Genomic DNA, 19,112 nt, shown 5'->3' with positions numbered 1-19,112 from the left:
AAGGTCGGGTAATTGGTTGGCTGTCATCTCAAGTGGTCGGTAATTAGTGGAGCGGCGGTGAAGCGTCTTTGGTTTATTTTTTACTTTGTTTGCTTTTTTAACCTGTTGACATAGTTCTTAAAATGTAAACCTGAAGGATAACCACATAGAAAACACACAAAAAATACTTTTACGCACAGAGACTCAAGAAGTAAAGCAGTGGAGACAACGGAAAGGATTCTGGTAACGAGGTAAGTGTTGAAACTATGTACCAACTGAATTCAGATTATTCACTTGTTTATTGCACCACCTTCACACATATACTATCCTGTTATACTATCACAGCATCCCGTAGAGATAGTTGATGCGTAATTTTACAAAGCACTTGACGTGACAATTGTCTGTTTCAGCCTTCTTTGTCAAGATGCGCCAGCTGTAATTTCACATGACAAAAAATAACGTGATCACATAAAGTGGACTGACCTAGTCTTGCAGCTCTTTGTTATTTTCATAAATGGAACAGGTGGAGTCTACACAGAATAAGACAAGATTATGCTTCACAATGTACAATAACATGAAAGCAAAATGTAAACATAAAACAATGCATTAAATGTATGTAAAGTAAATATAAGTTTGATACAATATACACTCTATTGCCTTTTATTAACATATTTTTTGTGTAGGTGAAGTAAAAAAAAAAACAACCATTATGTGGCCGTTGCACTGCCTCGCCCTACTGCTCTGTGTGGTGGCTCTGTGTATCCAGATAGTGGACTGTGGCAACCAAAGCTCAAGAGGAGAGACAGGTAACAGCCCAGACCACAGGCCTCCAGGGGCTCATTAAACCCGCTGGTCACCCTCTGAAAGACAATTTAAAGAACAGCTTTCTCCTGCTGCTCTGAGAAGAAATATCATCTTTAGTTTGTACAACCTGGTCATATGTATCGTGTTATAGATATAAAGACATTTTATAATAACTACATTTATGCTTTAATTAATAAAGAACAAATAGTTAATAAGATACTTAGCCTGAATTATTCTATACTACATTATTATATATTGTAGTAACGATAATGAAGGGGTTAGCTAGTAAATACTATGAAGTTAGTATGAGCTTGTCACTAACTGTGTACAATTCTTAATAAACCATTTGTTCATTATGAATTAAGTACATATATAGGTTCATTTTTTATTGAGGTTAAATAAGGTGTAATTACTATAAAGTGGTATAAAGTGGTCTTTTGCAGTTGGCTTACATGAAGTACTGATATATTACCATATACCCCTCCATTAATTTGCATATAATGTATTTGGATTGTGGTTTGATTTTTGGACACTGTTAAATCCTGGACATCTGACCCTGCAGCTGTTCCACAATGAGCACATAAACAGCCGAAAGCACTCAGTGGGTTTGTAATAGCTTTGTCCAATTCAGCCCCAGAGTTCACTGGACAATGATGTGTGGAAACAAACGAACAATTCCCTTGTGTATCATCCAGATTATGTCGACAGATCCAGGACACTCATAATTATAGTTGTGCTTGTTAAATACATTCTAACATCTGGATCTGAAAATGAGCTTGTTTCTGCAGTTGTTGGACCTTTTTGAACCTCCTGGTGGTGCTATAGCGTAACAAATTAACACATCAGGCTATAGAGGTCCTTGTTGTCATCCACTGTGCATTGGGTGAAAGTACAAGCAGGATTTAAACAAAACTCTTTACATCAAACATCACAAAAGTTATTTAAACTCAAAGCAAAATACATTGTGTGACTTCCTGTTTCTCTCCACAGGGTCATCACAGGAAAGGACAGGGACTTGTGAAGTGGTTGCAGCTCATCGATGCTGCAACAAGAACAAGATTGAAGAACGCTCTCAAACAGTCAAGTGCTCTTGCTTCCCAGGACAGGTGGCTGGCACAACAAGGGCCTTACCCTCTTGTGTGGAAGGTAATGTTAGGGGCATACTCCTCTCAAAACCCTCTTATGGTATGAATGCATTAATAACAATCCAAGGGTGCCCTCAGACATACACACACCACATCAAAATTGGGATTAAATAGGTTGCGTTCATGTTTTAAAATTTGATGATGTCATGATCTCAGCTGGTAAATGGTAATAAATGGTCAATTTTTTATAAAGCACTTTTCCACCTTCAAGGCACTCGAAGCACTTTACAACAAGGAACCACTCACCCATTCACACACACATTCATACACCAGTGTACTCAGACATTCGGGACCAGGGGGGTTAACTGTCAGCTGACCCACCAACCTGTGGGTCAGCTGACCATTCAACCAGTGATGTTTTTTATGTCAAGAGCGGGGTTCAAACTGTCAACTTTTCAGGACAGTGGACAAACGCTCAACCAACAAGGGCCTGTGTAACTCTACGGGAGATTTACTTGTCAATATTTGTAAGGGATTGGTTCTACAAACCTGGAAATTAATCTTATGTCTTTTCAATTGGTGAAGTTGAATAATGGCACCAATTTCCGAGGCTATTGTGGAAAAAAATGACTTCACTTTTGTTTTAGAGAAGACACTGAATTTAGTGCGAGTTCTTGTTTCGTGTGGATGGGCCCTGTAATTACAGAGATATTAACCATAAACCAGGTCAACAAATTTGCAATGTGACAGCAAATTCCACCATAGAATTCTACCCTGTCCTCCAGCTCAATTTTAAGCTAAATTGTGATTCATTGCTTCTCTGTTTAATTCAGTTTGAACTCAGATACTGTTCTTCCCCCTATTTAAGCCTTTGTAAGGTTCTGAGTGAGGTGAATTGAACCAATCACAGAGACGTGTGAATACTCAGAAGAAACAGCTGATTAGTTACCTTTTAAGGCAATGTTAAGACACAAAGTACATGAATTATAATACAACTGAAATCATTCTCAGACTATAAGAAATTATATGAATTTTCACCCCTACTTGAACTGTTGGTGATTTTCACATTCACAATGGAATGACATCATATGTCTCAGATGGGGGGCAAGAGCCATTTTTTCATACTGATTACATTGTACTTTGCCATGAAATATGCAGAGGGTAAATTCATAAATGTTGAACCTGATAATTTCTATGATTAGACCCATGAACTCCCTGTATTACAACATATATTAATTAGCAATATTAATGTATCTGTATTAAATAACATTGACTTATAGAATGTTGTGATATCATCTAAAACAAGCAATAGGTCTAAAGGTCAGAGTAAAGTCTGCATCAGGACTAAAACCAGGACACGTATGAAGAACACACCCTTATAGTACTTCTCACACTGGAGTAGTGGTGGGTGGGGTGGCACATGTGATTGAGATTAGGGTTTTCAGCTCTTTTGAGAGGCTCTTTGTCTGGAGTGACCTTGTCTGGTTGTGTGTTGTTCACCAGCGTCCATTGTCCGTCAGAAGTGGTGGTGTAAAATGGAGCCGTGTCTGGAGGGGGAGGAGTGCAGAGTTCTCCCTGACCTCACCGGCTGGTCATGCATCTCCGGGAACAAAGTCAAGACCACCAAGGTGAGCTGTGACTAGTCTGTTAATAACAACTGTATTTATTAATGCATCATGTCCATGTTCAACAGGTGGCCAATGGGTTGCATTCAGGTTTTAGAATTGGATATTATAATTTCCGATGGGGTCTATGTAAAATTCACTGTTTCCAAAAAAAAAGTAATAATAAATAAATAAATAAATAAAAAAATAATAACAAAAAGCACATTTTAGATATCCAGTTAACAGCAATATTGTGTGTTGCAGGAATAATGCCACTCAGTAGAATAAAAAAAAGCCTAGTCTGAAGTTCGGACTCCAAGATCTATGTATATTTATTAATTATAAATATCTGTTCAATGCAACCAAATTTAAAACTTTCCAGATTGGTACCCTCTAACAAGTGTAAACTTAAATTGATCTTAGTGACAAAACATTTAAAGTTTGTTCATATTTGAGTTGTTATTTGGGGTTAGTGGGCTTTACTAATTTTAATACTATATATTTTTTTTTTTCCACTAACAGTGTGATCAAAGAGTGTAATCATTCTTAAATAACATTTTGAAATCATCTTGCTCTTTGGAAACCCTGTTCTAAACAACAGATGCTCACTTTTATCATTGTGCAAATATAAGGCTTCAATGTTGTATCCAGATTATAGTACTTTTTATAGTAAGCTCTTCTTTAATTCAGAGACTCCACAATCAGTTGTACTCGCTCTCTCGGTGGACATCTTATCCTTCGGCTCGGCTCTTGGCACAATGGGCTACTGTTAGAGATACTAATTCTATAATCTCATGGATATGAACACACGTGAGCTTTACAAAACATGATATAATTAAGTCTGACGTCCAATGACAGCGGTACTTTTATCTGTGCGATTCATTTGAGATGTGTTTTACAGTCAAAAGAGACAAAAGTTCAAATTGTCACTCTACGTATTGTGATCAAACATAAGTCAGCATGGAACTGTTAAGTGATTATGTCACAACTCAACTTAAGAGTCCATTGGGATATAGCCTTATTCACTACATTTCAACAGATCCAAGGGGATTTATAATACAATGCTGTTTAAAGATGCAATGTGAAACTTTGCCGGTGGGGGTAATGGAGATGCCATTGCTTTAGCTGGAATATTCCTCAGTAGGCATTAAACATTTATTTCATTATATTTTGTTATAATTGCTCAAAAATAGCTTTAAAAACTTGCATACTTATCTCGAGTGAGGTTGCCTTTCTACAGATCTGACCTGTAACTTGGTCCAGAAACAAGCAGAAGAGTTACACAGTGCAGTTTTAAATGCATTCCCGGTTTCCATCTTGAGATTCTGTTCAGATATCATTTCTTTTTTTTCCACATATACAATCTAGACCTAAAATGTTTAATCAATTTTGTTCTAAAAATAGGTACACCCACAGATATTGATTTGTGTGAAACTGTTTCTTTTGCCAATATGTCTAATTCATGAGGAGGTTCAGACAAGTCGCTCTTTTTGGTTTGTCAAAGGAACTATTGAACTTCTGATGTCACATTTAAATCTGCTGTAGCTGATTTATTACCATCTTAAAAACATGAAAAACTGAACTAATTCATTTTATTTCGACGATTTGCAGTGATCCTAAGTTACTCTTCACTTACCTTATTCATTCCGAGCATCCTAAATATTCCCCATGATGATCTTATAAGCACTTTTGACCACTGTCAGAGGCTAGTACGAAGTTTCATGATCCATGATTGACAATAAAATGCTTCATAGTTAGATACAGACAGCATGCAGCAGACTTATTTTCACCTCAAGAGCTGCTTATACCATATATCTGTACTACATAGAAAAATCAGGTATACCTCCTTTAACACTACCATAAACGCATGAAGTGTACAGGACCGGCCTCAAAATGTTATGATATCTCACTGTATTGCTTGGCAAGAGCTTTATGTATTAACCTAATATTGTTTGCTTCTGTCTCTAGGTGGCCCGATAGCAAGACAGACGAGGTATTTTAACCGTACAAGTCTGTTGAAGCAGTCACCTCTGTTTACATGGGACCCTGAGGACAGCGAACGCCTCACCAGATAGGCCAAAACAATATAGATTTAATTAGATATCTCCTGGCTGAGCTTTCAAACCACGGGAACTTGTTATTTTAATTTCCTTTAGCTCAAGCACACTTCTAGTCTGGATTAATCCCATGGAGTGGACAATCTATTAGCAGCTCAGCACTGATAAAATGACGTGGCTGCTTTTTTTAGACATCAGAAAGGAAATCTCCCCGAAGTCACTGTTGGAGACTTGATATTCTGGGCACATTGTGATGCACTCAATCAAAGTTTGGATGGGTCCACTGCAGACTTTGAGAGATAGAGGTTTTAGTGGATTTTCAGGTGCTTCTATCTGAATCCAGCATGCGACTTTTCTTTCTGCCAATCAAAGCCCTGAGCTCACAAGCACTGAGAAATTTATGAGTATGTCGCATTTGTGGAGAAATACCTGGAGTTTGGTAAAGAGGTCAGATCCCTTTAGACTCTACTTCCCACCATGAGATATTCCTACAAACACAACTGCTTTTCAACTCAGCCGCTTGGACGGGCCGCTACCTGCAAGGCTGTGATGGTGTGCGCTCAAACATGATGCAAAACAAGAGCGTTTGAAATGCTAATCGTGCGGAGAGAGGCGGGTGGAGACGAGACTAGCGGCTTCTTCACTGCTGAGAGTATTTACATCACGCTTTTGTTTGTCTCTCTAAACTGAGCGCTCCTGTGGTGGGGACTCCGCTTATAGTAATGATGGGAAACAGGAGAGATGCTGTGCCTCCCAGCCAATCCTCCGTCGGGACAAACTGTTTGCCATTATTCCCTCTTCATCTGCTTTGGGCTTCTTATGAATCATTTCTTTCTCCCTGATTGCTTTCTTTTATCTCTTCACTCCAGTGTGTTTGGCACCTTTGCTATGAAGATGCGTTTTGCACACTAATACAGTATATATAGTGCAAATGGTCCCAACTGGAGGCATCAGACATGTATCATTGCCACACACTGCAAGAGGAAATCACGGTTGTTGACTTAATGTAATTATGCAATAGGGCTGTTTGTGTATCTGCAAAGCTGCCTCCCGGTTTGAAGCAATTGACTGAAATTGTGTAAACACTCAAATTCTAACAATGATTCATCAAAAAGCATCAAAATGTATTATTCAAATTGTATTCTTGTTACAGGCGAGCTCAAATCAGCTACCCAATTCAAATGACATTGTTGACAGGACTAAGGTGACACTGAAAATTTATGTAAGACACATTTCCTGGCATCATTGGTTTCTCAAGATTTGGGAAGATTGTAAATAGAGGATTCTGATCACATTGTATCATATTTTATGAACTGAATAGAAATGTGTGATGTGGCAGAAACAGTATTAAAAAGAATGGAAAAATAATACAAGTATGATTATTGTAAAAATGTTGTTTACTATAAAGCAAGGGTGTGTTCCATTTTGTCATATTCACCACAAATAAGACCAGAGTAGACCTCCACATAGATACGATCCTCTTTTGCATTTCTTAAAGTAGACAGGTGCTGTCAGTAAATATTAACTTAAACAAATGTTGTATTATTATTACATAAACAACAGCAGGCGTGTGTTTATTGGACATGGCAATCAAACTGTTTCTTTCTGTATATGAAAATACATCACCACAGCCTTGAATAAATCACATTTTTATTATAGTATTACCTTGCAAAAATGGTTTGGTAGATTTTATGTCAGATTCCCTTCCAAATGCAACCAGCCATATCACTGTAATGAGAGAATGAAATGTGGATAAAAGTTTCTGTGGATAAACTGTTAGTCTTTCGGTTCATGAGCAACAACTCATCCACTGTGCTGCTGCTATCCAAATAAACACACAAATAAATCCTGAATTTTACTATACTAGTGGTTTACTAGACTAGACTAGTACTTTTCTTTCAGCATCCCCAAATTTACCAGTTGATGCATACAACCTTCTCCTACCTACAAATCACTGTCTTATAAGGAAACAGAATTGTTGATAATGGTTGGTTAAGAAAGATTTGATCAAACAGTAATTATTATCAAATAGTTTAAATGGTCCATATTACACTATTTTGTGATTTATGTTATAATGTTGTTTGCTCATTAAAAATATACTTGCTGTGTTTTTAAACTCCATTCACCATCACTAGTATCAACTGGATAATTTCAGCCCTAGGATTGTCCATCTCAACTGAACAAAAGGTAGAAGCTGCTAACTTGAACATTACCATTTCATGACATCACAAGGTGGAACAGAGCATTTTGAGCTTTGAAGATGGAGACTAATAATGCAGGATTGCTCAAATGTGTGAATGAAACAAAACACAACTCCAGGTCTGTTTTTGATGAGGTAACAACATGACTTAAAGCTCACAAGGGTTAACTTTGCCTAATGCAGTTCATCATCTCTTCATTATAATTCAAACAGAGTCATTTGAACCTCTTTTAAGGAGCCCCTAGAGAAACTTGGGTTCCACTCTTATAGTTTGGGAACCAGTGTACTTTTTAGTTAACAGCTGTTTGCACATTACTGTCAATCAATGTAAAATCCTTGACAGAAAAAGTTTCAAAATATTGACCTTAAATCTTGACTTGGCAAAAACTCTGGCGACAAGAAACATATGGAGGAACATTTCCCAGAAGAGGAATCCACCGGGGACAGAGCAGAGGATTCAGGCTGATGTATGACTTGCATATTTTCACTCTGTTGTGTTTACTTTTCCACGATGCCATTTTAAAAATTCTATTTGTATTTTGTTTATACCTTATGTCACTTCCCCAGCAAATGCCTGTATTTTGAAACCTCGATCTTGGTTGAAATATTTAAAAATGTTTTCAGGAATAAACTTTCAAATCTATCACATCTCCTTGGGGTGTCTGACACTCCAGAAGCCTGTCTTCATTGTTTTTATACACAGCTTTGTGAGACATTGATTAGTCAAATACCTATTTTGTAAACACCATTGGAAAAGCTCACTTGTGATGTTGCCAGACTTCAAAGATTACAAAGGAGCATGTGGCGCTGTTGTGAATGTTTTTGTCATTTGTACATTCAAGTTAAAGTAAGTGGGCTTGAGTCAAATAAGTTATCTTCCAAGTGGTTAAATTCTTTTGCAAAACAGGAGAAAAACAGATTTATTCAGTGCAGCTCAGAATGGGACGCTCAGACACTGGCGATTTACACAGAGAAATGCCAAGGCTGCATAAGAGATACAAATGAATACATCAGCAGAACAACTGTGGCCGTTTAAAGTTACAAAGCAGTACAGAACAAAATGTGTCCAATTGAAAAATGTGTTTTCCATTAAAATGCTTAAAAGTGGTGGGTCAAGTTCAGTTCAGTTGAAGGTGGAGGGTCACCGGATCAAAATGATCATGCCTAACCAAGGATTTCCCATAGTTTGACATAAAATCACCATGGAGACAAGCAGGTTATGCCTCCAAGTTAAGGTAACAATCAGAGTTCACTCATATAGTAAGAATGAATAAGCAAGTTATACTGAGAAACATTCCAGGCAAAGCAATAACATCTCCATAGGGACAAGCGGGTACCGGACCCCCCTACTTCACAAGAAAAGTTACATTGTGCACTGCTAATTTTGGACATTTTAATGAAAAACTCTTACATAATAAATTACAAAACAATATGTGGAATGGAGTGTGCACTAACATAGTCCTCCCTAATATTCAATATCAATTCATTTAGGTGTGATAAATGCTCTGCTCTCTTCCACCTTATGATGTCATGAAGCAGTAGTTTTAGTTCAGTAGAGCCAGACAACCAGAGCTGGAATTATCCAAATGATTTTGTGTATGGAGTTTACACAGTGAGCACTTCCTGTATTACTAGCCTGATTCATCAGACGGTTTGACTTCATAGAAATGGTCTGACCTCGCAACGTTAGAATTAGTTCCCTCAGTGGTAGGCGGATACTTTTTTTAATATAACCTATCGCTGCTATTTGGTCGTGATGTATGTAATGCGCCGCTATCAGGGCTAACTGGTATATTAAGCTTTTCCCAAATCCCATAGGAAGAAGGGAATAACGTCTTTCCCCTTGATAAAATTCACCATTCTCTTTATTCCTGCTTTAAATCCTCAATCTCGGGAATCGTTGCCAACACAGTATATATGGCTCTTTGCTGATTGGCTGGTGCCTGAACTTGCAATTCTGGGTTTTTTGCAAACCTTCTAGTGTATTCTGATTCCTGACCTAGTCGCTGGAGAGAAATGCAATTTAGCGGAGGCACTAGGTGGTGCCAGCCTGGCTATGATATCACATGACTGCATGACATTTTCATAACAGCTAAATATATGCAGGACAAAGTGTGTTAAACAAGCGTGAATGAAACAAAACAAAACTCTAGTTATGTTTTTGATGAGGAAACAACATTATATAACCCATCAGAAAATAGTGTAATATAGACGCTCTAAATTAGCACATATTCAAAGTTCTCCTTTCTACATGCTTTTTAATTTTACACAACAATAGCAGCCATATTGCAAGCAACTTACAAGTCCCAGTACAGAATGATTCGAATGGATTTTCCTCTAAATTAACCACACAATGAAGCATAAACATGAAGCAGACTTTTATAATAAGCAAAACCTCATCTTATTTAGCAAACCTACACTTTCTCCACTCTTTCTATATGATGTGTGGTACAAAGCATTGGCTCTCCCGTGCTTTTGGTGTCTTCTGGGGCCTGTAGTTCATGTAGTCTTAATAGAAAACAAACTATCCTAGGGCGCATAAAGCATAATGAAAGTGCTGTTCTGTTCTGGCTTTTAACACGTTTTCCCTCATCTACCGCTGACACTTGTAATAAAAATGTAAACACAATTCTTTCTCTCTCTGGCTGCATTGGAACTAAATTAGACTTGTTTTACTGCAGGCCACTATAGGCGACTCTGATGAAATGTGCCCTGGTCATGGCTCACAGGTTTCATCTATTTGCTCTGTCATTATGCATACGTATAGTACCATCTGCAGTCAAGAGTCCACCGGTGCTTAATTAAAACAGAGCGGTTCAATTACATGTTAATGAGCAAACACTGATTGGACAACAGTAATGGCCATGTTTGAATCTCTCACCAGCATCTATATTGTAATATGGCATCAATGTATAGGGCCTACTGAGTCTTAAGACTGATCTTATTACTGATACTTTGCAGCTAATGTCATCAACATTTCCTGTAGTTGATGCTAACTGCAGGCTCTGCTTTGTCTGAGGCTTTATTAGACTTTAATCTGTGCTTTATTTTACACAATCTAACCATAAAGAAATGACTTAGCTGGAACTACATCAGCCTTCAGTTTTTTAGTTAGTTTCACTCCATGACCAACAACGCTTGTATTCATCACAGACTCCTGAAAATGTGTTGTTGAAATCCATTTTATGTTTTTTGAGATTTCTTTAAACTTTTTGACAGTGTTTGCTAATGTGTGTATTGTGTCACCATGGTAACTCCTAAACCAGAGGTGAGCACTTGCAAGTGGTGACATGGACTTGAGTCAGACTTGAGTCACTATTTTTAGGATTTGAGACTTGGCTTGATAGACTTACACTTGGGACTCGACTTGAACTTTAAGCTTCATGACTTGGGACTTGATTTGGACTCGAGCCCTGTGACGTGAGAAGACTTTCTATTCTGACCATAATTAATCACAATAAGATCTTGACAAGACATTTGAAAAGGAAATAATAGCATTTCTACAAGCATAAATACTCATAATATACCATGAATTTTTAAGTACACTTTATCTTAAAATTCATAGAAACTGCAAAAATCTAAGCTATATTTGGTATTTTGGTTTAAAGATTTGAAATGACTTGAAGCTCAAACCAGATGACTTAGACTTGACTTGGACTTATGGCCCAGTGTCTTGAGACTTGACTTGGACTTGCCTGTCTTTGACTTAGGACTTGACTTTGACTTGCTGGCCAAGACTTGAGACTTACTTGAGACTTGCAAAACAACGACTTGGTCCCACCTGTGTCTTAAACATGCCACTATTAGAGATACATACAGAACACCCCCAGCGTGCAAAGTATGAATTGATGGATTTCTTGTGACATGAGAACACTATTATATTATAACTTTTAATGGAGGCAAAAAACTCTGTAATGGAGTGGTCTGATAAATTATTCAGAATTTATGAATTTGTCAATCAGTACAAAAATAAACTAACACTTGTCCCAATCTGAGAGTCCAAACTGGACTGAGATATTTTTTAGAATTGAAATATTTATTAAATTTTCCCACAAAAACAGAATGAAAAATCAGTAAAAACATAAACGTATGTATTAACAATTTGACAGTAAAATACTCATTAAGCATTTAAACAAAGGAAAACATGTTTGATTACAAAAGGGGGTGAAGGTGCATTTGGTTTATTTGCTCTTAAAAAAAACAAACAAAACATTCTAAAGTAACAATTATAAAATACTGTAGCCTGTAGAAATAGAAACACAATTTGATATATTGAATGAAAGTGAGTCCTTCTCATGGTCTGGCTGGGGGCCTTATTCCGAAAACATTGAAGGGGGTTGCAGAATACATTTGCATCAAACCCTTCGGAGCTGGATTTCTGCTCTGCTCTTTCATGCCTAGAAAAGAAATGTATTTAATTTTTTAGACTTTAAACATCACAGAAAGATACAGAAAACACACAAAAAGTAAAGGCAGCATTTAATGTGTCAAGATCAGAAAGACTAAACTGTCAGTTTGATTGCTCAGGTTTAATGTTTCTTTACTTCCTCTATTTCCAAACTTATCCAAAGATATTCTAACTTTGAAGAACATTTTCGTTATGTCATTATTTTCATATTTTTGATACATTCAAGGACATCTAACTTAAAATCTGGGACTGTAGACTGTGCAGGTGTTTGGTGGTTTGGAATTGTAAACAGTATTACGCAACTGTATGTATTTGTCTGATTGTACTTCCATATTATTTTCAGTCTCTCGTAGTTTGAATAAGCAAAACAAGAATGAATTAATGCAACTTGTAACATATCACCCCAAATTATTATATGAATGTTCCTATAAATTTGTTCAATGTTTGATTACTAAACCTCCAGCTATACTCCCAGTCATTAAGCTCAAGGCCTGAGATGGTTCACGCTCCACTGCTCCTAAGAGGTTGCCATGGCAGCATAAAAGGATGGGTCAAATGCAGATGACATATTTTCTTCGAAGACCATAAACTACCATATTAATTTAAACAAACAAACAAACAAACAAACAAACAAAAAAGATTCAATAAATGCAATTAGTAGCATATCACCACACAAATTGTCCCATAACTCTATTCATATTTGTTTACTAAACCTCCAGCTATAAGTACTAATGACAATTATGATAAAGAGAAGGCTTTCTGGGCTCTCCACTGTTCTTGACAGGTTGCCATGGCAGCATTTAAAGGTGCACTGTGTAACTTTTCAGGTTTGGAGTCTGTTACCATGGAGATGTTATTGCTTTGTCTGTGATGTTCCACACTATGGTACTAAATTTATGTAAGATACATTATTCAGTAATGTTATTGCTCAAAAATACCTTTAAAAACAGGCATCTCTACTGTGAGCGGGGTCACCTCTTCACAGATCTCACCTGTAAATTACTATAGTGGCCTCTCTTGCTTGTTTCTACGGAGACTGAGTGAAATTTAATCCCATACTTTGGAATATTTGAGTTAAAGCAAAAACATCTCCATGGAGACAAATAGTTTGTGGGTCCTCTACCAGAAAATTGACACAGTGCACCTTTAAGTATGAGTCAAATGCAGAGGACATATTTCCCTTCGAAGACTGTATACTACCAGTTTCAGTCCTTTTCCCCTTAATTTGAAAAAGCAAAACAAGAATTAATCTGTGCAATTTCTACTACAAAATATGATCTTGTGTGATTGTTGCCTAAATCCCTTTATATTTGTTTACTCACAACATGCCCCGCTCAGCGTTGAGCATATGGGGCCGTCTAATTCTCTAAACTATTTTTAAATCATATTTGTAATTGAACGTCAGCCTCCATTAGAGTCAAATTTGGGTGAAATATCCCACAGCGAGATGCCACAGTGAGGATGAGGAGGGCTGGACAGAGGCTGCTCCCTTCGCTGCTTTAGCCTCTGGAGATAAAGCTCACATTAGTGTCATTGTCTGCAGCAAACAAAACATTGCTGTCACTGTCCATTACCCGGTCTAATAAAGGGACAGTTAGTGCAGCTTTAGCGATCCTCTCGTAATGTGCAGGCATTCAAAACTATATAATAAGGTAAAAGCTTTATTCAATCAGAGAGCTATATAACTTTAGTTTAACTTTGCTGATTTAATTCTTTTATATAGGAAGGTGAAAGGTATTTGGAGGATTTTATTACAGCGATTTTCTAACTTTGTTTCTTGAAAACATTGTTTGAGTGTTAGACAAAGGGAGTAGTAGTTTGTGTAGAATTACATTAGTTTTTAGTATTGAATATAGTAGGTGCAATAGTAGCTCAGCTGGTAAAAGCGTTTGTCCACTGATGAATGCTGGCGGTTCGAATCCTGCTCTCGACATAAATATCACTGGTAGAGTGGTCAGATCCACTGACCCATAGGTTGGTCATGTGATTTCAGCTCCCACAGATGAATGCTATAGTTGAATGCTGTAGTTGTGTCCTGGGGCAGGACACTTAACCCATCTTGCCCACAGTGTCTGTGTACACTGGTGTATGAATGTATGAGTTGTTCCTTGATATAAAGTACTTTGAGTGCCTTTAAAATAAAATAAATAAAATATTATATAGAAATGTGACAATTTTGACCATTTGAATATGAGTTAACAGAATGTATTCTGACAGCAAAGTATAATAGTAATTGTACCAGTACTTTTCACCTTCTATCATCAGCATCTATTCTTTTTAACCAGATCAAACTCATTTGCAAGGGTGACACAAGTTGAATTTTACACAACTATTATGGATGGCTACTATGAAATAGCAGCAGTTTAACGCTTTGCAGTTGTGTAGTAGTAGTTTTAGTACTTATGACTGTGTGCATGTTTTAGTCCTTTATGGTAAACTGCATACTGTGGTGAAAGGGATAAGAGTACTGCGGTGTCTGTAAGCGTAGTTGCAGCAGTGATAGTAGGAATATCTAGAAGCAGTAATCACAATAATGTATCAAAAAATGATCTACCATTTTGTACAATTTCAATGCATTTTAGTCCAGATGCTTTCCCTGTCCCTTCTGCGCCTCTTCGCTGTCGCACCCCTATTTGTGCATACCTGTAGTTATTGTGTACCATATGTTATACTGTTCACAATGCTCTGACAAAGGGAAGCAGAGCCTCATCTTTTATTCAATACAGGCTCCCTCACACTGAGATAAATCCCCTTCGCACTTATAAGAGGAAGAAAAAAACACTCCTAAGCATTCACCCTCTCTATTCAGCAATTATCTAGCCTACTTGTATCCTCTGCAATTTCACACACAAGGAATCAATTTGCAGTTTTTTTCCCCCCTTGTTTTCTAGTATTTTTTGGGGACACACACACATACACAAAGTCAAAGAAGTCACTGCTGCTCCACCGACATATGGCCAATGCAGGTGTCAGCACCATTTGCAAACAATCATGTCAAGTTCACAGCGGGTCACGGCACATATTTGAATACTGGCCCGCTGGAAAGAGACGATACTGTCACATTTTCTCTTCATGGGGGCATTCTGATTGCATTAGTAAACACTTTGAGGAAGAAGATTTGATTTAATTGCTGAGCTGGAGACGAGAAAGAGCTTTGAAAATCGGCGGAGTGACTCTCATACAAGATCCTGACATTGGCCGTGTTTTCATACCAAAATCTGATCGTTATTGGATTTCTGGAGTTATCAGATTATTGGGATGTCATGTAAATAGTTATGTCTGATGTGAGTGATTGGATTTCTCATTGTTCACATCTGTTCAGGTTTTGACAGGAAAATACAAGCAAAACTACTGTGGCAAAAATGAAAGAAACTAAGTAACTTTTTAAAAATTAGACTAAAATACAAGTAAGTTTTTTATTATGGATATTTTTTATTGCACTGAAAAATACTGAAAAAACATGCAGCATTACTAGGAGTGGGCTTGTATCTCCACAAACCTGACTCTTGACCCTTGGGCTGTGTTCAACCCTAACCCTACCTCCAGAAAGTTACGTACTATAACTTTAAAGAAATAGTAGCCATATTAGGCTATTTTCTGATCTCTGTTATAATGTTTTTCCTCACCAAAAACATACCTGGAGTTGTGTTTTGTTTAATTAACACAAGTTTAACACACAAATCCTGCATAGTTAGGCTGATGTCATGTGCTCCACTGTGTTTTTAAACTCCACACTCCTTCATTAGAATAATTTGAATTTCAATGTCAGCCCTTGAATTATCAATCTGTACTAAACTAACTAAGGTAAAAGGTAGCTGTTTAACTTCAAAACTATCACTTACAAGGTGGACCAGAGCGTTATGAGCTGTGGAGATAGACAGATTAACAATAAAGGATTACTCAAAAGTGTGAATGAAACAAAACACAACTTTAAGTATGTTTTTAATGAAGTAACAACATTCTAACATGACTTAAAGCTCATGCAAGTCAGTTTTGCTTAATAGAGGACCTTTTTAATCTGTGTATCATTCATTCATTTTTCAATATAAGACCAAAAGTAAGAAAATGAAAATGATTATTAAACTATTTTCTTCATTATTTGTCTCCAAAACCGAAATGGATAAAAAAAAAAAAAAAAAAAAAAAGATAATGAATAATAAAGTTTTTGATTTTGTGTTTAAATGAATGATGGAAAAAACAGGTAACGACCCTTTTCCAGACTTAAACTGAGATGCTGGACTGGACCAGGACTAAACAAGGACTAAACCAGGACTAAACTGGTCTCAGTCCTGGTCTCAGTGATGGTCTCAGACCCCATCTCAGTCTTGGTGGGGTCCTGGTCTCAGTCCTGGTCTCAGTCCTGGTCCTGGTGTGGTCCCGGTCTCAGTCCTGGTCTCAGTCCTGGTCCTGGTCTGGTCCTGGTCTGGTCCTGGTCTGGTCCCGGTCTGGTCCCGGTCTCAGTCTTGTTTTAGACCTGGTTTAGTCCTGGTTCAGTCCGGCATCGCAGTTTAGTCACTGTAGTTGGTAGTTTAGTCCAGTATTCATTTAAACACAAAATCGAAAAACTGAAAAAAAAAAAAAAAAATCCATTATCCATTTTTTCATTTTGATTTTGGAGACAAATAAAGAAAAAAAATAGTTTTTTTTATTTTCTTATTTTTGGTGTTATTTTGAAAAACAAATGAACAAATGATACACGGATTCTTTTTGATTATTTAGATTTTTTTTTATTAAATTTCTTTCACACATGTAAACTCACACTACTAATCTGATTTAACTAGTTTCTCCAGTTACCCAATTTTTGCTGGTCATTTAAATGTACCCACTGCTTTATATAAATAGCAGCTGCGGACACCAGGCCCCTGTCACAGCAGATCCATCGATGTTTGCTTTGTGTGATCAAGTTGTTATTCTTTTGTGAGACGGCATGAAAGGACTGCATGAATCATTTAGATGAAAGCCCGAGGATGAGGGGCGAGGAAGGGAGGGGGGGCACCTGATGTCACTTTTAATTAGAATCCAGTTTGGGCTGCATTACCTTGACTTTGAAATCCCTCCCAATCCTGCAGGGGCACTGGAGAAGAGGAAGACACTGCTCGCTTACAAGATGTGGTCTGACTGACTGGGTAATCTCAGTCATCACTCGCTCGCCGCCACAAGAAAAAGTGACAGAGGAGTTTGAAGTTGTTGGAAGGTTTTTGAGTAAGTTTGTGCAAATATCATGAGCAGATTGTGTGCATTGTGTGTACGTTTGAATGAATAAATATTGCTATAGATAAAAATCTTTATTGTAGTTTCTCAGTATAGAGATATGTGCACGGTGTAACTTCTCTTTTCTCCCAACTCTCTGGTGGGAGGTTTGCTTATCTCTATGAATATTTTGTTGCTTTGCCTGTTCAATGGTATGGCATTAACTATAATCCCTTTATAGTATTCAATTACTGGTGTTTTTACTATCTTAAAAACTGCATTTACTTTATTTGAAGTCTTGAAAAACTGCATTACTGTGAGTGGGGTTGCCTCTCTAGGGAACTGGCCTGTATCTGTACCTGACCTGGTGGCATCATCTGCTTGTCTCCACGGAGATAGCCCAGATGCATTTAATGTCACACTGTGGAATATTCCAGGCAAAGCAATATCATCTCCATGGAGAATTGGTGGAAAATTTACACCAGTGCACCATTAAAAAGAAAAAAAGAAGAAAAAAAATGATTAACCAGATAATTTATGTAAATAAGCATCACCTTCTAATTGTTAGAGGGAGGTGTAGTGGTGTAGTGTGTAAAGCATGGTTATTTGCATTTGCATGGTTACCAGTTCAAATCTTGCCTTTTCCTTATATTCTCTAGTGTAGTGGTGTAGCTGGTTGCATAAGGGAGGGCATCTGACAAAATCAAATCTGATTGCTGTTATACCACATCCAACCATATTTCAAAACTGCATTTTTTCATGTCCATTGTAGCTCTACCTGTTCCCATCTTTATACACTAGAGCATTGCGATGTCATTTGAAATCCATTGCTCTGAGCTGGAGCTTGATTTTCATGATAACAGACCTGCTTGTATAGAGACCAGGGCACGAGCGCAGTGTGTTTTGAATGAAATGTGTCTTCTGCTGAGCCCCATAGGACCCAGCGTCCCAAGACAGACAGTCAGACTGCATCACCATCACATAGTGTTGTTTCCACTATTCTTTAGCCTTATCTGAAACACGAGTGCCAACAGCAAAAGCAGCGCAAAACATCTCAAAAGACTGGCACAAATTAAGATGCTGCGTGCTGCCATCCTGCGCACATTATGTCCATTTAGCGATGCCATGTCAAACACAGAGTTTGATTTGAAATGCAAACCACAGCGCGTGATTGCCCAGAGCAAACAATCCAAGACCTAAACAGCATTTTTACTTTATTTGTGTATTCATGCGGCACTCAGAGCTGTCTCCTGGAAATGCTGCTATAATTTTGACTACAATAGATGATGGACAGTGTGTGTAATTTGAATGTGTTTATGGTGGCTAGACCAAAACACAGATGCAGCAGGCATGTGCACAACAATGAAGTTGAACATTCACTGCAAAATGGGACAGTGTATCTATAGCGTATCTATATTAGTTAAATGACTTGAATTCAGAATATGAAGGCCATATAGGATTTTTCTTATTTATCCTTATCTTCAAGTGTCAAATATGTATTGTATATATTTAAATTGAGATAATTCTGACAAATATATGGAGTAAGGAACTTAAACAACCTAAATTATGTTATTTCAACTTCTATTCCGAATTTTCTATCATGGCTGGTCCTAGATATCTCTGCAGGGCTCAAAACTATGCTCCACCTTGTGCTGTCACTAAGTGGTAATCCAGGAAGTTCTTTTGTGTTTTTATCATATTAGTGTTCAAATTGAACACTGATAATGTCAGTGTTCAAATTGTCATCAGATACAACTCCATTTTGAAGAAACAACTATTTTTTTG

General features: G+C 37.4%; 1 protein-coding gene across 1 annotated transcript; it reads left to right on the top strand.

Annotated features, from left to right (window-relative positions):
- Positions 1 to 688: 688 nt before the first annotated feature.
- On the top strand, positions 689 to 5,452 carry LOC110164489 (chemokine-like protein TAFA-4). Its single transcript, XM_020929524.1, has 4 exons — positions 689 to 785; positions 1,774 to 1,929; positions 3,372 to 3,496; positions 5,441 to 5,452. Exons 1-4 carry the CDS (start codon positions 689 to 691, stop codon positions 5,450 to 5,452), a joined length of 390 nt encoding a protein of 129 aa, XP_020785183.1.
- The last annotated feature ends 13,660 nt before the right edge of the window (positions 5,453 to 19,112 follow it).

Source organism: Boleophthalmus pectinirostris, unplaced genomic scaffold (genome assembly GCF_026225935.1).
Source record: "Boleophthalmus pectinirostris isolate CB_2022bp ecotype Guang Dong unplaced genomic scaffold, ASM2622593v1 HiC_scaffold_8, whole genome shotgun sequence".
Lineage (NCBI taxonomy): Eukaryota > Metazoa > Chordata > Actinopteri > Gobiiformes > Gobiidae > Boleophthalmus > Boleophthalmus pectinirostris.
The sequence above is the reverse complement of the archived record's forward strand: the minus strand, read 5'-3'. Positions and strand labels throughout refer to the sequence as shown.

Bases quoted from the DNA above. Each gene is read 5' to 3' on its own strand.
- LOC110164489 (XM_020929524.1), top strand. From the start codon at position 689: ATGTGGCCGTTGCACTGCCTCGCCCTACTGCTCTGTGTGGTGGCTCTG. The intron at 786-1,773 runs GTAACAGCCCAG...TTCTCTCCACAG, and splicing joins AAGCTCAAGAGGAGAGACAG to GGTCATCACAGGAAAGGACA. The intron at 1,930-3,371 runs GTAATGTTAGGG...GTTGTTCACCAG, and splicing joins CTTACCCTCTTGTGTGGAAG to CGTCCATTGTCCGTCAGAAG.